Genomic DNA, 16,131 nt, shown 5'->3' with positions numbered 1-16,131 from the left:
CTATAAAAGATATCTAGTGTTCATTCGGTTTTTATCCTACACTGGTTGTTATCTACAATTGATTAATATGTGTATTTTCATTTCCAGACCATTTCTAGTTTCTATTTACTATTTATGTGAAGCTTCCACTCACTGCATTGTATCCACACCATGTCCTCTTTCAAATAGATATGACCTAGAATGCATGGGAACACATTTTTTTTACTAAAAAAATGGTCCATCTTCCATTCATGTTCAACTAAAGTATAAAGAAATATTAAGAGGCCCATTAGGCTATAGATGGAAGGAGTTAGGTATATCACCCCTTAGGCTATAGAAAAGTTTATACAGCATTAACTAGTGCACAGTACAAGGAAGACTCCAAAATCTATCTAGCAGCCATTTCTAATATTTACAGCACCAGTTTAGAGTGTTTAGAAACAACCATGCAAACCATGTCTATCACCAAGTGCTGCCATCACAAAGTAATCCAGACTGCACTACACCTGCATGAATTAGAAATTATAGTTCACCTGCACAAAATCTTATATACGTAATTTCAATCCAAACTACACAAACTATATACCAACAAACACATAATCCAATGAGTTTGCTGCCCCCTATTTCATATGAAACAACTCAAGCATCAGCTTGATATGGTGGAAAATAATTTGTGCTTGCTACCAGCATTACTATAATGTTAAAAATATCTGTACATTCTGTAAAACTGCCATTCCCATCAAACCCAAGAGCTGTGTGCTTCAATGTTTAGAATGACATGCTTTTTATTGCTTCAAGAATCCCAGATAGCAAAAACAACTTCTTTTCCTTTTACAAATTGGACAGTCTTTGTGGATAAACTTAACTGAGAACTCTAGCTAAGTTCTACAAGCTTCATAGTTTATAACAGCAGCCCTTGGTAATCGGCCTCCAACTCGTCAAAATAGGCACTACAAGACTTCTTGAAACCAGTTGATAAATAGTTATCCAGAATGCCATGCTATTCTAATTGATTTCTATACATCTGGGATCTGGCATCTTAAAAAATACACAGATGATGACTTCTACAATTTCAGGTGGCAATGACTAGCCCACTGCTACGAAAAATATTAGTTCTTGCCAGAAATCCAAGAAGACGCCAAGAAGACCCTTCATGGTAATTTCCATTATATTTGCTCTATAATACCCTATCTCCGCTGAACATTTAAGGAATATGATAACCAGGTTAGAAAAAGATCATCTCTAGCCATATAAAAGAACAAAGCCAATCATATGAGAAGACATGGGATTTATCACTTCTTTTGTAGCCTTCCATAGCTTGATGACATTTCTCTGATTACCTATGTGCTCCATTTCATTTATCATCAACGATTCTTCAGATCCCATGTTCAAATTTTACTAGAAACTCGGCTTTTCTATATGGCTATATTCTTCCTGTTATGGGAAAAAAGCAATCCAGCTTCTGTTGTATCTTACCCTTCCCTTGCTGTGCCCGGCGCACAGCATGTTGAATCTGACGTTCATGCTTTTCTAATAATTCATCAATATTTGCTGATTGTGGCACCAATGGTCCAGAATATTCAACTCTTTCTTCAGGATTGCTATAACCCTGCTAGTTCATAAACCAATCAAATAAAAAAAGAATCTTATTTTTGAAGTAGTTTATGTAAAAGTATTCGACAAACATTAAAAACATATTCATCAAGAGAGCCATTCTTACCATGAAGGGTTGCCTATTGACTTGCCTTTCATCCCTTTTGTAATTACTTGTAGAGACATCTTGCAAGAGAAATTTATTTGTATAATCTGACACTGGTGGCTGAAAAGGAACTGATTCCTTTATCGTTGAATGCTCAGGAAGTTGTGATAGTTGATGCTTTTCTTTTCCTACCTTCCCTATTTTATCACCATCATCACATTGCTGCAAACTTCTGCCATCTTTGTGAGTAAATGCATCTGTGACGTTTGTGGCTGCCAATGAAATTGAAATATTTGACAAATTTTCTCTTGCCAGTGATCCATGTGCATTCTGCAATTTTGGCTCATGTTTGGTTAATGACTTTGCAGTCCTACTTGGTGCCCACATAGAATCCATCGGAGCATCATCCTCATTTTGATTCTTTGTCTGTAGTAAACCACTTTCTCTTGGATTTGACATTGAGTCAGAAGAGCGGATTCCATTTTGCAAGATGTGAGTTTGAGCATTACCACAAGCTTTAGCTGAAAAATTCATTGCCCTTGGAGGCTCAATAGGAAAGCCCACAGCACTATCCTCCTGCTGTGAATTGAACTTTTCGCTCTTGCTCTTGGAGGCTGCTTGAGAATCGATGCGCCGCTTCTGCAAACAATTTTAGGCCAATATGAAGCCCATTGAAGTTAAACAGTAATACATAGGAAGAATCAAACAATAATGAGGAGCTGCTGACAAGCAACATTTGGAACTCACAAAAAATAGACTCCTTAAAAATTCTTAGCAAAACTATGCTTACTTGCCAAAGCAGTGAGCTAATTGGTAACATTATAACAAAGCAAGTTGGTCCCAATATCATATTGTACTTTGAAAAACTACCAACTAGGTCATCAAATATGATAGAAACTAGAAATCATGCTACCTGGATGGATGTAGCTAATTCAGCATTGCCATCTGGTGCCGGTACCGCTCTAGATTCTCGTGATATTTTTCTTGCTGCTTCATATGCACGCCCTCTTCCTCCTACAGCTCTTTTCCTGCAAGAGAAATGAAAGTATTAGATCCATAAAACACATAACTAATTCCATATAGAAGACCTTTAACAACTTATTAAGAAAAAGAAAGGATTTGTCATCGAACTTGGTTTTCCAGCATTTCACAGACATAAATAATGTAAAGAGTTCATGCTGAAGCATCCCCTGCAAACAAGGATCGTGAAAAATGTTGCAGTGCAGGCCTCAGTAACAAATAAATCTACATAAAATCTGTTCTGCATGGCAATATTTTTCAGAGGAAAATGGAGAAAAGGTCATATAAACAAAATAAAAAATTACGATCGGGAAGGAGGCTGTCAAGATGATTACAGAACTGCAATAGAAGCTTTGGGTCTTGTGTGTTGTTTCCGTTTATGTATAGGTCCTTTTTCTGGTCTATGTTTTTGGTTCTGGTTTCTGGCTTTGGTTCTGTTTTTTGGTAAAACTTTATTTCAGGTTCCAGGTCCTTGTAAAACCTGGATGCTTTTATTGAACTCTGCTAGTGGTTTCAGGTTCCTGTAAAACCTGATTTTCATTCTGCTTTTTAGTAGGTTTTAGGACTGTTCCTAGTGGTTTTAATTGCCTATCTTTCTTGTTTTGGTTAAAAAGGTTTTGGGGCCCCTTCAAAACCTGCTTTTATCATAATCTAAAACAAAATAAAAAATTAAGCATCTTGGTTCGAGCTATGTCCACAACATGTAGGCATGTGTACTGGGGGAATGTGTTGCAGACAAGGGATTTTGAGGCCAATTTGGGAACATCAAAGTGGACAGCTGTATAAAAATATATATACATTATAGAATCATTCATCATATTGACATACATTATAGAATTTGCAAAACAACAATCTTCATGTTATCAAACATTAGATGCATTCTTTGGAATAGGCTTTTTATATATCTTCATTGAAATTCCAATAACTTATTCACAGCACATATCATTCAAAGTATCAGACCTGAGGAAACATTTCCCATTCCCAAGACACCCCCAGTACGGTGACACAGGCAGAAAACTCTAAGAACACATCCCCATGTAACAGAAGGTTTGAGACCTCTTCCAGTCACAGTGTGCTCAGATGAGACTTTCGAACTACTGCAAAGTGATGCCTTCAATGGGAATAGTTATTTTCTAATACGACTGAATGCACCTAGATTATTTTGATGATTTTAGCAAATGGTAAATAAATATTGTATTGATTGGGTCCGAACGGATTTTCTGAGAAAGTGGTTGATAAATAAGAAAACATGGATGAAAAAAGAAAAATTAATCGGGTCAAATACATCAATGTTGCTTCTAATTCTGGCTCATGCACAGTGAAATACTAACATAATAACAAGCTGGCGTGGGGGTGCACCATCACTTGGATTATATTTTTTGACCTAAAATCATTTCCATATGTTCTTACATGTTTCTAATCAGACATAAGAGATAAAATTCGAATTTAAAAACAATAGATATTATATTCTCTAGTTATTTATTTTCCAATGTGTTTTGGTAATGCCAATTAGTTTAGTTATAATCTTCTTGACCCTCTTGGTTCTTTCAGAATTGATTCAGGTTTTTGGGAGCTCTCCGATCTTCTTGGTGAAGTAACTATTTTTTCTAAATCACCTAATTGATTTAGTTCAAAGTCTTGAGACTTAAGGAACACACAGTTATGGTCATTTTTCATATTTCCTTCCTGCAACTTGGGTAATTTATTGAATTATTAAGTAATTATTGGTTAAGTTGTAAAAGGTGAAAATATTGAAAAGGAAACTCTATAGATATTTATTTTCAAGTGTGTTTTTGTAGTAAACTCTAATCCAATTTAAGAATCAAAATACTGGATATGAAACTGTGGGGCATTATATCAAACAATTTTCAAACAATCCTGGGAACACATTTGATACTGTTGAAGCAACCAATCGGCTATCCTTCTATTTCAAGCATTAGATATTGGTCTTATGAACAATTAAAATAGTCACAGTCAATTACAATCAATATTGTTCCCTGTTAAATTACTGATTCCTTCCGTATTACAGCCTTCCCAGTTATGAGCATTTAAGCAAACAGTTTGTAAGCAATATCCCTACAGGTGACTTTCCAAATCACTTCGAATACATAGGAATATATCTGTTCATATACGCTGGCACTACAGTATTACTTGAATTTGTAATTATACTGTCAATTGATACATTGGAAACAAAAAGTTAATCAAGGAAAAATAGTGCACCTGTCAGACCAAACCCCTACGCTAATACCTTGCAGATTTGCGGAATTTCCAGAAGGTCAAACATGCCCGTAACTGATGTTGTGTTCAGTCTGTAGACCATTGACTGACGTAGTGTCCACTCCAAATTGCTTAATGCGGGTGACTGCTGTAGCCGTCCAAACAACTGACTCAGAAGATAACCAAATTGCTTAATGCGGGTGACTGCTGTAGCCGTCCAAACAACTGACTCAGAAGATAACCACGTTAAGAGGGTCTGCCAATACTACCAACTGCCCGACTGGAGATATATTAGCTATGCGTTAACTCTTATAACTCCTGCAGCTATTAATATATGCCTTCATTCCAACCGTCTGTGATCACAATCACATCTCAGAGGATAACCACAGCCTCCCTTCACGCGAACTTTAACCCAGCTATGAAACTTTCAAACATGTGTATCATAACCTGCACATGATACCCAATGTCGTGTTCCTTGGTGATGTTTCAGACTAACCCGATTATAATAACTGAGCCTCAAATATTCATGCCAGTATTCAGTGAAACACTCACTCTCAGCTGGTTATATACTGCAATATTCAAACGTCCAGCCCTCAGTCGGGTTTAACCTGTGTAACGTGTATTCATTAAAATGACCAGTCCCTCAAACAACAATGTATATCAATGCGCCGACTGGAAGTGTTAAATCCCGTGGTTTGCCTGCTGTTATGAATGTAAAACGTCTCAGTTCGAAAAGCAAACTCTTACACCCCGATTCCTGCCCTTCCCGTTAATATTGACCACTGGATATTGAACCCCGGTAGAACTCCTTGCAGTCGTGGGTTCCTTAAGATATTTCTTCAAATCTTTGAAGGACTACCAACTGTAGATAATTGCAATCCACATGCCTGCTATAAAATTTACTGTATTTAACAAACAATGGCACAGAATACTGAACTTACTGCATTCATAAACTGGTCTTCCTGACCTTGCCGACTTCTGTCCAAATATTACTGCAATATTGAAATGGAGAAGCTGGGGTAACGTCCAACTTCTTGGAAAATCCCCAAACTTAGAGGGTCTTCGTCCTCCCAGTCATAATCCAGTCACATTTAAGCAACCAGAACTCAGTGCATTCAGCTTTCATAAATTTCCTGTGTGTGTTAATCCCAATGCAAACTCCTGAATTTATAACCTCGGAATGAGGGAAAAGTACCATGTGCAAAGGATGTGGGATTAAAAGTCGTTTTCGTCCTGTAGTCACTTAAGGCTATTTATAAGATAAATAACTTTAGAACATTTAAAGTGACTTAACTCTGCACCTTTAATAAAGTACTGGAATATATTAAATTAAATTCTTCTTTTTGTGACTGGATAGCATCCTGTCTGAAGTCGATATTAATCTATCCGGATGTGGAGATAGATTAATTCTGTCACCTAGAACTAAAATTGAGAAGGAGACATGACAGTTTTGGTCATTTCCCCTTCCTAAACCAGTCCAGCACGAAGAGAACGTTAGCCTATTCATGAGACTCCCATAGGCTAATGAGTGGGCTTAGGTAATCATGGAGGTGTTGAGAAAAGCATATTCTTTTTCAGATGACTATAAGGAGCATAATGCCCTTTTTAGCCTTTTGAACACTTTCTCCAATACTTTATTTTCAATAAGTTAGGGATATGTACCGACAGAGTAGTTGCTATTTTTAGTCAGTAGTGTTGGTTTTAGATGTTTATCAGGAGATCTGACCTAGTCCAAAATTATTAAATAATGATAAGTTATTGATTAATTAAGTTAAATTAAATATTTATCATTATTTTAATCTATTTTATTTAATGAAGGAACTGTAGTGCCCACATACTATTTCAATGCATGGGTCTTTATTATTTAAAGCTGTTGTCGGTAAAATGTATAATGTAGCCGACGGGTAGAGTAGTATCCGAACGGGCACATGATGCTTGAGTCACCCCTTCAGAAAGGTATATGTACATGTCCGAGATGGACTTTGGAATGATCGTTGTAATCGATAGAGCATTGTAGTCATTGTAATCGGATTGTAATCTGCAAGTGCATACATGAATAAAGTACCTATTCTGAATCGAATCGTGTTATACATGTGTTGAACTTCTTACCCTATGCGGTAAACATTTGGCGCCGTTGCCAGACGTACCTGGAACGAACGAATGATATGAAGATTAATGCCGAATTTGCCAAACAAAGATCGGAATAAGGTGAAAGATAAGAATGAACTAAGTACAACCAAAGAAATTTTAATTTTATCACAGCAAGCAGAACGCAGACAGAGACTTCAGCAGATTGCCGAGGGGCACCGAAGGGGTGAAGAGGCACAGACAGAGGGAGTGCACTCACCTAGTAGGCTGAGGAGTGCCGAGGAATTGCTGGAAGAAACTAAACAACGCTTGAATTTGGTGGAGGAAACACGAGAAGATTCCTTAACTTGTATACACCAAGGGGAGAGTGTCCGAACGGAAGGGAAGCAACTCGCACGGCTCGGAGTGCCGAGGGAGCACGAGCGTGGAGGGATCTCTTCATTCCCGATACACCGGACGAACGAATACAGGCGGAGAATAGAATGTCACTTGAAGACTTTTCACCAGACAACGCAATTGTTGGAAACAAGACTGTTGTCAAGAACAGCGCGGAAGTCCAAAACAGCACGGGAACACAGAACAGCGCGAGAGTCCAGAACAGTGCGAGAGTTCAAAACAGCGCAGGAACACAGAATAGCGCGGGAGTCCAGAACAGCACAAGAGCACAGAACAGCATGGGAGTTCAGAACAGCATGGGTACACAAGTACCTCAGAATCAAAGGCAAGTAATGATGGCTGGCCCTAAAGAAAAGTTACCCAAGTTTCACGGTGATGGTTCAGCAGACCCTATCAGACATTGTAAAATATGTGAAACCATATGGATGGCAAATGGTGTGACGGATGAGGATGATTGGGTAAGACAATTTCCAGCGACCCTACGAGGTGTGGCAATAGATTGGTTTTCTGACACTAGTCCTCAGAAACTTAATACATGGGAGAATGTTAAAAAATAATTTATAGCAGAATTCAGATTACTCCGAGATGATAATGAAATAGTGGCAGAAATCTACAACACCAAACAAAGAAAGAATGAGACAGTCCGAACCTATGCTAGGCGACTGAAAGAATTGATCGGAAAGATGGAGAGTCAACCAGCAGATGGGTTGAAAAAACGGTGGTTCATGGAGGGGCTGCGGCTGGCTCTTAAAAAGAAAATGAAGATAGTACCACTGGCGTCCTACGCCGATGCATATACTCGTGCCATGGATTTGGAAAGCGAACAGAAGATGAGTAAGAAGAAGAAACATAAGTCCTCTGATTCGAATGATTCATCCTCGGAGAGTAGTAGTAGTGATGAGGAATCGAACAAAGTCAAAACGCTACAGAAAGACATGCTGCGGATGATGAAAGAATTCAAAAAGTTGAAAAAGAATCCGAATACAGTAAAAGGAGAACTGTGGTGCACAGATTGCAAGGCGGATGGCCATATGAAGGGTTCATGCTCGAAGAAGCAATTTTGTGACATCTGCCAGGTGACGGGGCATTCCCTGAAAGAGTGCTCGTTTAACTTGAAAACAAAAGGACACCAGCAGGTGTTACTAACGCAAGAAGCATTGAACAATAGCAACAATGCGGGCAATGATGCAACTTCAAGTGGATATCGAAATAATAATAGATGCAGAATGGGTGGAAACAATAACAATATCAATGGAGGCCGGGGTAGAATACAATATGATGCGAGTGGACGGCCGATGATATAGTGTCGGGCATGTAATCTTTGGGGTCACTTCGCGAGGGACTGTACTATGAAGGAGGCGTTGTAGCTACTATGAAGATGGTGTGGTCCAGGGGACCATGAAGATTCAAAATGTCCAAAACAAAGCGTAAATTTATTAAGTATTGAAACAAGTAATGAGAACGTGTTGGCGATCACGTGGGAGCAAGCGAGGAAGGCAAAATATCCGAATGCGGAAGAAGAGAAGGAGAGGTTACAGAAAGCCCGAGCAGAGATAGAGAAGCAGATGATAGCAGAGGTCACAAGTAAAAGACAGTACTGTAACTCCAAAAAGAAACTTGGCAGAACAAAGCATGGTGAAACAGATAATGCAAATGGAAGTGCCAGTTAAATTAAATGATCTTCTTCTCACCATGCCACAGCTGCGTACGGCTATTATAAATATGACACTGTCCTCGAGAATGACGGAGGAATCAAAGGATAGTAAGGAAATAGCCACGGCAGCAACAACAAATTTGATGTTACTAGCACTGACGACAGGTAGACATCCAGCAGTGGTGGAGATGGGCATTCTGGGTACAGTGCTAACAGATACAATAGTAGATGGAGGATCGGGAGTGAACGTGCTACTGGAAGATAGCTGGAAAAAACTTGGACAACCAACACTATGGCCACCCACCTTTCAGTTACTTACAGTAGATCAACATGGGATAAAACCCTTGGGCACTTTGATGGCACAGACTGTAACAATTGGGACACAACCATTTTTATTGGATTTTGTAGTCATTTCATTAAAGAGAAGAGGGTACGACACCATCCTGGGACGGGGGTGGTTGGTGCAAGCTAGGGTAAAGCATGATTGGAAAAGGAATAATCTGTCAATGGAGAAAGGAGGTAGGAGATTTATAATCGATTTGCATACACAGATGGTGGGAGAAGAAGCAGCATCGTCGGACTCAGAAGGCGAAGGCAAGAATGATGACGAAGGGAAAAAAAGGATGGAACTAGATGATGAAGGCGTGCTAAGATTGGAAGGAGGGTCAACTGATGTCGACTTAGATTCTGTGAATGGACTGCTACACTGGCAAATGGAAGACTATGAGGTCTTTCCGAGTTGCAATATTTTGAGTGTCGAGGAAGGAAAAGAAGGCCATAAGTTTCCGAAGGAGTATAGTGAACTAAAGGAAGAAGAAGCATAGGTGGATGAAACACCGGCCCATACATTTAGTAAAGATAAACCGATGAAGTATGAAGAGCCGACGATGAAAACAATGAACTTGGGTGATGAGAAAAATCTGAAGAACATTCTTGTAGGAGATGATTGGAACCCAGTATTGAAGGCAGCAGCTTGGACATATAAAGACTTAAAAGGAGTACCACCAGAGCTATGTGTCCACCGGATACCATTAATCGAAGGTGTGGTACCTGTACAGAAGCGGTCCTACCGAAGGAATAAGAACTATGCAGCATGGGCCATGGAAGTTGCACAAAACAGGTGGAAGGTCTGGCATCAGAAACGTTTAAAATTAAATAGATTTCAACCTAGTCAGTACTAAAGTATAATGGACGAAATGAAATAAGGCCTGGAAAATTTAAAGTTAAATGGGTTGGACCGTACAAGATACGGGAAGTTGGGTATAATGGAGCAATTAAATTGTGGACATTGGACGGAAAAGAAATACCAGATGCCGTAAATGGATCAAAGTTGAAAATATATAGAGAAAGAAAGGATCCTCTGCCAACAAACAATTGAACGAAGAAAAGATGTCTGTAAATAATGTATATATGTAGGAAGTGTATATTTTGAAACGAAGTTAAGATAGTTTAATTTATTAAAAAATAAAAAAATAATAAACATGATAAAAAGCTAAGCAAGCAAAGTGAGGAAATAAGAACAAAGTAAGAGTTTTGATGATCGTACGGCCTTATTGAACGACTGTACGGCCTCAAACGGAGTTATGTTGGAAATAATAATAAAGCAAGCTTAAAATTTGACATGACCGTACGACCCTAGATGCTCGTACGAACCCAAGACTTATGTGATGGGAAAAAATGATAATGAAGTAGAAGAAAGGACCGTACGGCCATATCCCGTACGGACTGATAATGAAGTAGAAGAAAGGACCGTACGGCCCTATCCCGTATGGACTTGGAGAGCAGTGGAAACAAGCCGTATGGCCTTAAGAAGAGTTGAGAAGTTTACATGACCGTACGGTCTCAAACAAGTAGAAGCAGATTTCGCCATACGGATTGTGGCCAGGAAGCAAGAGGAGCAAGCCATACATAAGAGCTAAACAGGAAGCCAAACTAAGCAGGGAAAGTTACAGCTAAAGCCGTACCATCACCTGGGAGGCTAAATCCAATAAAGCCGTACCATAGAAATTGCTCACAGGATTTGTAGAAGCCGTATAGTATGAAAACCGGCAAAATTTGTGAATAGTAGTTGCCATAACAATGTGACATTTATTCACAATACGACAAAAGGGTAACAGTTATGCAGTCTGCAGAAAAGAGGAAGTGGAAGAGCCAAAAAAAAAAAAAAAAAAACAACAGATTGAAATAGTTCGGAATGAGTAATGCATGATGCCAAAGGGAAGGGTAGACATAAGCAGTTGCCAAAAAGAGTGTGGAATCGGAAGAAAATGACAAAAATAGTATGTTCGATGTAGTTTGTGTGGGTTTCGGAGTGCCAATTTGGTCCTGGCACTGCCCCTCGACCTCGCTGGGGGCGTTACCCCTAGACCCCCAGTCGTTGCGGATATTAGTCATGGGAAGTGTGACCAGTTGATGAGACCTAGAGCTGCTGCTGTAGGCATCAATGTTTGTGTGTTAGAGGAGGCACTTAGAGTAGGTGTTGGGCATGAGGCTGTCTTGGTGGATGCGTAGAGAGCTCGGGAGGAGCTGATCACCCAGTTGAAGGCATTATGGCGACACTTGGCTCAGTGTAACCAGGAGTTGGAAACAGAGAAAGCAGCACGGGTGGCTATCAAGGTCAGCTAAGGAGATAGTATTGTGTTAGCAGAGGCTACAGATGCAATGTGGTTTGGAGACCAATTTGGTGCAGGCATGGGATGAATGTGAAAGTGATGTGACAGAAACAGATCTATCTTGTTGTAGTTAGTCAATTAATGTATTTTGTTGTTAATTTGTCTCAAATATTTTGTAATTGTCGTCCGAAGACGACCATTTTTTTGGGGGGGATGATGTTGTCGGTAAAATGTATAATGTAGCCGACGGGTAGAGTAGTATCCGAACGGGCGCGTGACGCTTGAGTCACCCCTTTGGAAAGGTATATGTCACGTTCGAGATGGACTTTGGAATGATCGCTGTAATTGATAGAGCATTGTAGTCATTGTAATCGGATTGTAATCTGCAAATGCATACATGAATAAAGTACCTATTCTGAATCGAATCGTGTTATACATGTGTTGAACTTCTTACCCTATGCAGTAAACAAAAGCTACATAAAAGAATTAAAAATGAAAGTGATTCTTATTAAACAAAAACACAAAAACATTCCTGAAAAAATAGCCAAAAAGAAAGCATTCCAAAAAAAAAAGCAATCATAAAAATAGAGGAAAAGGGCTCCCAAAAAGATCGAGGGAAAAGGTAGTCCCCAAAAAATACTGAAAAGGCATTCCTAGAAAAATAGTGGAAAAACAGTCCAGAAAAAATAGCAAAAAGGCAAAAGGGTACCTTTTTCTGAAAAGCAACTAACAAGCTATAAATGGAGGGTTGGGGCTCTCATTTGGTCATGTTGATGCTTTTGTTCTTGAAGGAGATTGCTTCTTCTTACTGTTGTGGGAGGACAGAAACCCTCACAGGCAACATTCTCTACATACTTGAAAGAACTTCTTAGTGATTTCATTCGAAGATCACAGTTGTGCTCATTGGCTGTCTATATTTCAATTTTGTAGAGTTTATTGAATATATGATCAGTATAGATGGATTTGGAAGGCGATTCAGAGGTTTTTGCTGTTGTTAGTTGCTCATCACAACTCCTAAATGCTGGTCGTACTTCCTCATGCCAGCTGCACCATTTCAAGAGCTCGGATGTGAGGGTTTTATGGCAGAAGATTGGTTGTTGAGGATTTAAATATGCATTCTTTGGTATTTTCTGCTTGCTGTAAATAAATTCAACACTAGCCACACCATTTTGGAGTCATTTGGTGAAGTACTTAGGATTTCTGGACATCGTATTTGCTGGTCATTGCTGTAGAAGACCTTTATTTCACCAAATCAGAAAATAAGCATGTTGGATTTAGATATGTATCAAAATTTTATGATCTTGGTTGCTCCAAAATTTGTAAAATTTTCTAAAATCATATGAAAAATTAATTATAGAATTTACAGCAGTGTTTATTTCTGAGTATTGTCCATTTTCTGAAATGCCACAAAATGATATTTTTGTTTGCACTATTAATAATATTATCATCATTGTTTACGTTGCCAAAACAATTTCAAGACACAAAAAAATTAGACTAGAAATGAGCTGCATATTACAGTTTTAAATGCACCTCAAGGGGAATATGTAGAATTTCATATTATTATTACATTCCTCCAAAATGGTATAAAAAGAAGTTGAAAGCTCATTTGGAGTGTTTGATAAGAATTGACATTTGCTTCGGTATAGAGAGAACTTGTGTTCTCCCACTTGCTTGAGGAACAAAACCCTCTCAAAAATACTGGTTTCAGGGACAAAATCCCCTGTAATTGGTTGGAGTGATTTCATCAAAAAAATCACATATGTGCTGCAAAGTGAAGTCTACAGTTGATTGTTGAAGATGGATCCATTTGATGTATTTATATGTAATAAGTTAATAACCCTCAATAGACAATAGCTTAGTTAAACATCAACTTCTTTCACAATTCAATAGTTTGGTATTTTGACGAACATTTGGCATGTAACTCTTATACCACTTTGATTTATATTTCAATCTTGTGAACTTTATCAATGAATTTTGCAATATAATGATAACTTCCTACTTTCAAATGTTAGCCAATACTATGCCCAAAAATTTAGAATTAAAATAGTGGAGCAAATACCAAACTATTACAATGCTGCAACTATATTATTGGATTATCAGTTAACCATAAATTACACAACATACATAGCTAATACACATATGACATAACATTTATTGAACATTAAGCATTTATTGATTATATTCAATGATGAACCCGAGGGTGATAATCGCAGCCTCCCAAATGTTGCCAATCAAGCAGCCGGGCACTCAGAGTTCAGAATTACAAACGTCCCAGATTGCAGTAAATTCTAACACCTCCAAACTCCTCATCAGATTCTAGGCGTCTATTGCAGATATAGCAAACTGTAAGCACCAAACCCAAAATTGCACCATGTAATAGAGCCCAGCTGTCAAACGCAAGCGTGGTAAAGTCAGATCGTGGATACATATAGCAGACCGCAGGACTTGAATGCTACTCGCAGGTTTATGGAGAATGTTCGTTGGTGGGTATGGAGTGTCTACAGATTACAAACACTACCGAATGCAGTCCTGATATTGATCGGCAACCTTGAAAATGCCCAGAATTTCAATATTCAAATCGCAGGGGTGATGGACTAACAGCAGCAGCAAATACTCTTGATTCCCAATCAATTTCTTTCAGCACTAGTCTCTCCTTCCAAAGAAACAGGAAAATACAAATCAATTAGAAATTCTCAAACTTAACCACAATACCTCAACTGTGGAAAAGCACAATTAGCTTCAAACCCTTATACTTCGGCGAGGGCACAGAAATCCATAAACTCAAAAAAGTCACCAAGACAACAAAATTAAATAAGCTAATCGGATGATTTTCCATCAAAATGAGCTCATATTTATAACCCCCATTGGAACAAAGTCTCCCAAATGCAACCTCACTTAAGAAGCTTCCTCAACTCATCATTTTATAATGTGCCATATAATATAATTTATTAATATCATTTGGTTCCCAAAAATGACCTTTTCGACCATATCATGAAATTCTTACATGTGTGGCCATGGTTTCTTGTGCTCAAGATTTAAAACTTTTCAACTTGGTTCCAACGAGCTATGACACTCAGGTGGCCAATAAACAAAACCAAAAAAAATAACAACCTTAGCATATTTAGATGAATAATAATAATAATAATTCACCCATCTTGCAAAAATGACTGAAAAAACATTAGAATTGAAATCTGATAACACCAGAGTAATCCTAATGAAGAAAGACGATGAATGAACTGGACATGGTGACTTACTATAAATAGCTGCTCTCTACAAGATTCTTGGAGCTCAAACCAGAAGCCCAAAATAATAACGGAGAGCATCACTCAACTCCTCTAACTCAACTGAACTCATCAGAACCAATTGCTGACTTACTATAAATAGTAAGTCCCTCAAACGAAGCCAAAACACACCATAGACTATTGGAAAGCCCGTAACTCTACAATTGGGACCCTCAAATCCCACTGTCAACTCACAAGGGTCGCAACGGTGAGCTGACCAAGCCAATTGCAAGAACCTGCTAAAAAGGGGGACATTACATTATTTTGAAGGAGTGTTTGGAGGATTCAATAGTAGGATGTTCCATAGTTGCGTTATGCACTCTCTCTTCAAGGTGTGCCATCCTCAAGCTGGTTGTTTTATTTGAAGCTTATTGTTTAGATTTTAATTTATGGCATATGTCACATACTGTTTACTTTTCTACTAGTGATATTGTTGGGTGGATATTTTGCACTCGACAATTTTAGGTAAAAATGCAGTCGCAAAATAGGATGACCAGCCACAGCGTGTGAGACAAAGTCTTTCATACCTTAAAGGGAAGGCGCCCCATTCTCACTGTTCCTTGGATCAACTCAAGGTAAGCAAAAAGTTGAGAAATTTTGTAAATAGGGTGTTACCAATATCCTTTCTTCTTAACTTTCAAAAAAGAATCCACTTACTTGTGGAGCGAGTAATGAGCAAGGTGAATCTGTAACTACACTTCTATCAAGAGCTGGAACTAGTGATACTGATAATTCTTCACTAACTCAAAGGCTAGCTGAAAATGTACCGGTTTGGCTCTAAGTCCGATCGTATTCTTATACGGAAAAGCTTTACAATTAGGGCACAAAGACTCCTAAAAGTGAAAGTAACTTAACTATTTTGCGAATTAAGAAGAAAACATAAGCTACAGACAAAGCTTTTAGCTCTATATTTCCACAATTGCTCCTGGTCAAAGCTCTGCCTTCAATTGCTTCTTAACTCTTTTCTATTCAATTCACGAGATATAATTATCAATAACACAAGATAATATGAATCAAAGATAACTTGAATGAATTATAGACAAAGCTTACAACTCACACAAATAAAAATCTCACTTAATCAAATTTAAGTCTCAAATGCTCCTTTGTATTCACTCTCTCAAAGTAGTGCTTACACAAAGAAAATTTTGCTGGCACAATTTCTCCAAAGCTCTCTTACATAAAGAT

At 38.3% G+C, this 16,131-nt stretch overlaps 1 protein-coding gene across 3 annotated transcripts in view; it reads right to left on the bottom strand.

Annotated features, from left to right (window-relative positions):
* Positions 1–636: 636 nt before the first annotated feature.
* LOC149535036 (putative serine/threonine-protein kinase At1g54610) overlaps positions 637–16,131 on the bottom strand; it is a 147,118-nt gene continuing 131,623 nt past the window's right edge. For all 3 annotated transcript variants that reach the window (XM_089806292.1, XM_089806293.1, XM_089806294.1), the window contains 3 exons: positions 2,592–2,706; positions 1,700–2,317; positions 637–1,588 (listed from right to left, as the gene is read on the bottom strand). In XM_089806292.1, coding sequence (XP_089662418.1) covers positions 1,403–1,588; positions 1,700–2,317; positions 2,592–2,706 — 919 coding nt within the window. In that variant the 3' untranslated portion in view covers positions 637–1,402. The remainder of the gene's footprint in view (positions 1,589–1,699; positions 2,318–2,591; positions 2,707–16,131) is intronic.

This window comes from Cupressus sempervirens, chromosome 10, assembly GCF_028749045.1.
Source record: "Cupressus sempervirens isolate cs-2001-9-10 chromosome 10, ASM2874904v1, whole genome shotgun sequence".
Lineage (NCBI taxonomy): Eukaryota > Viridiplantae > Streptophyta > Pinopsida > Cupressales > Cupressaceae > Cupressus > Cupressus sempervirens.
This window is presented reverse-complemented; position numbering and strand designations above follow the sequence as displayed.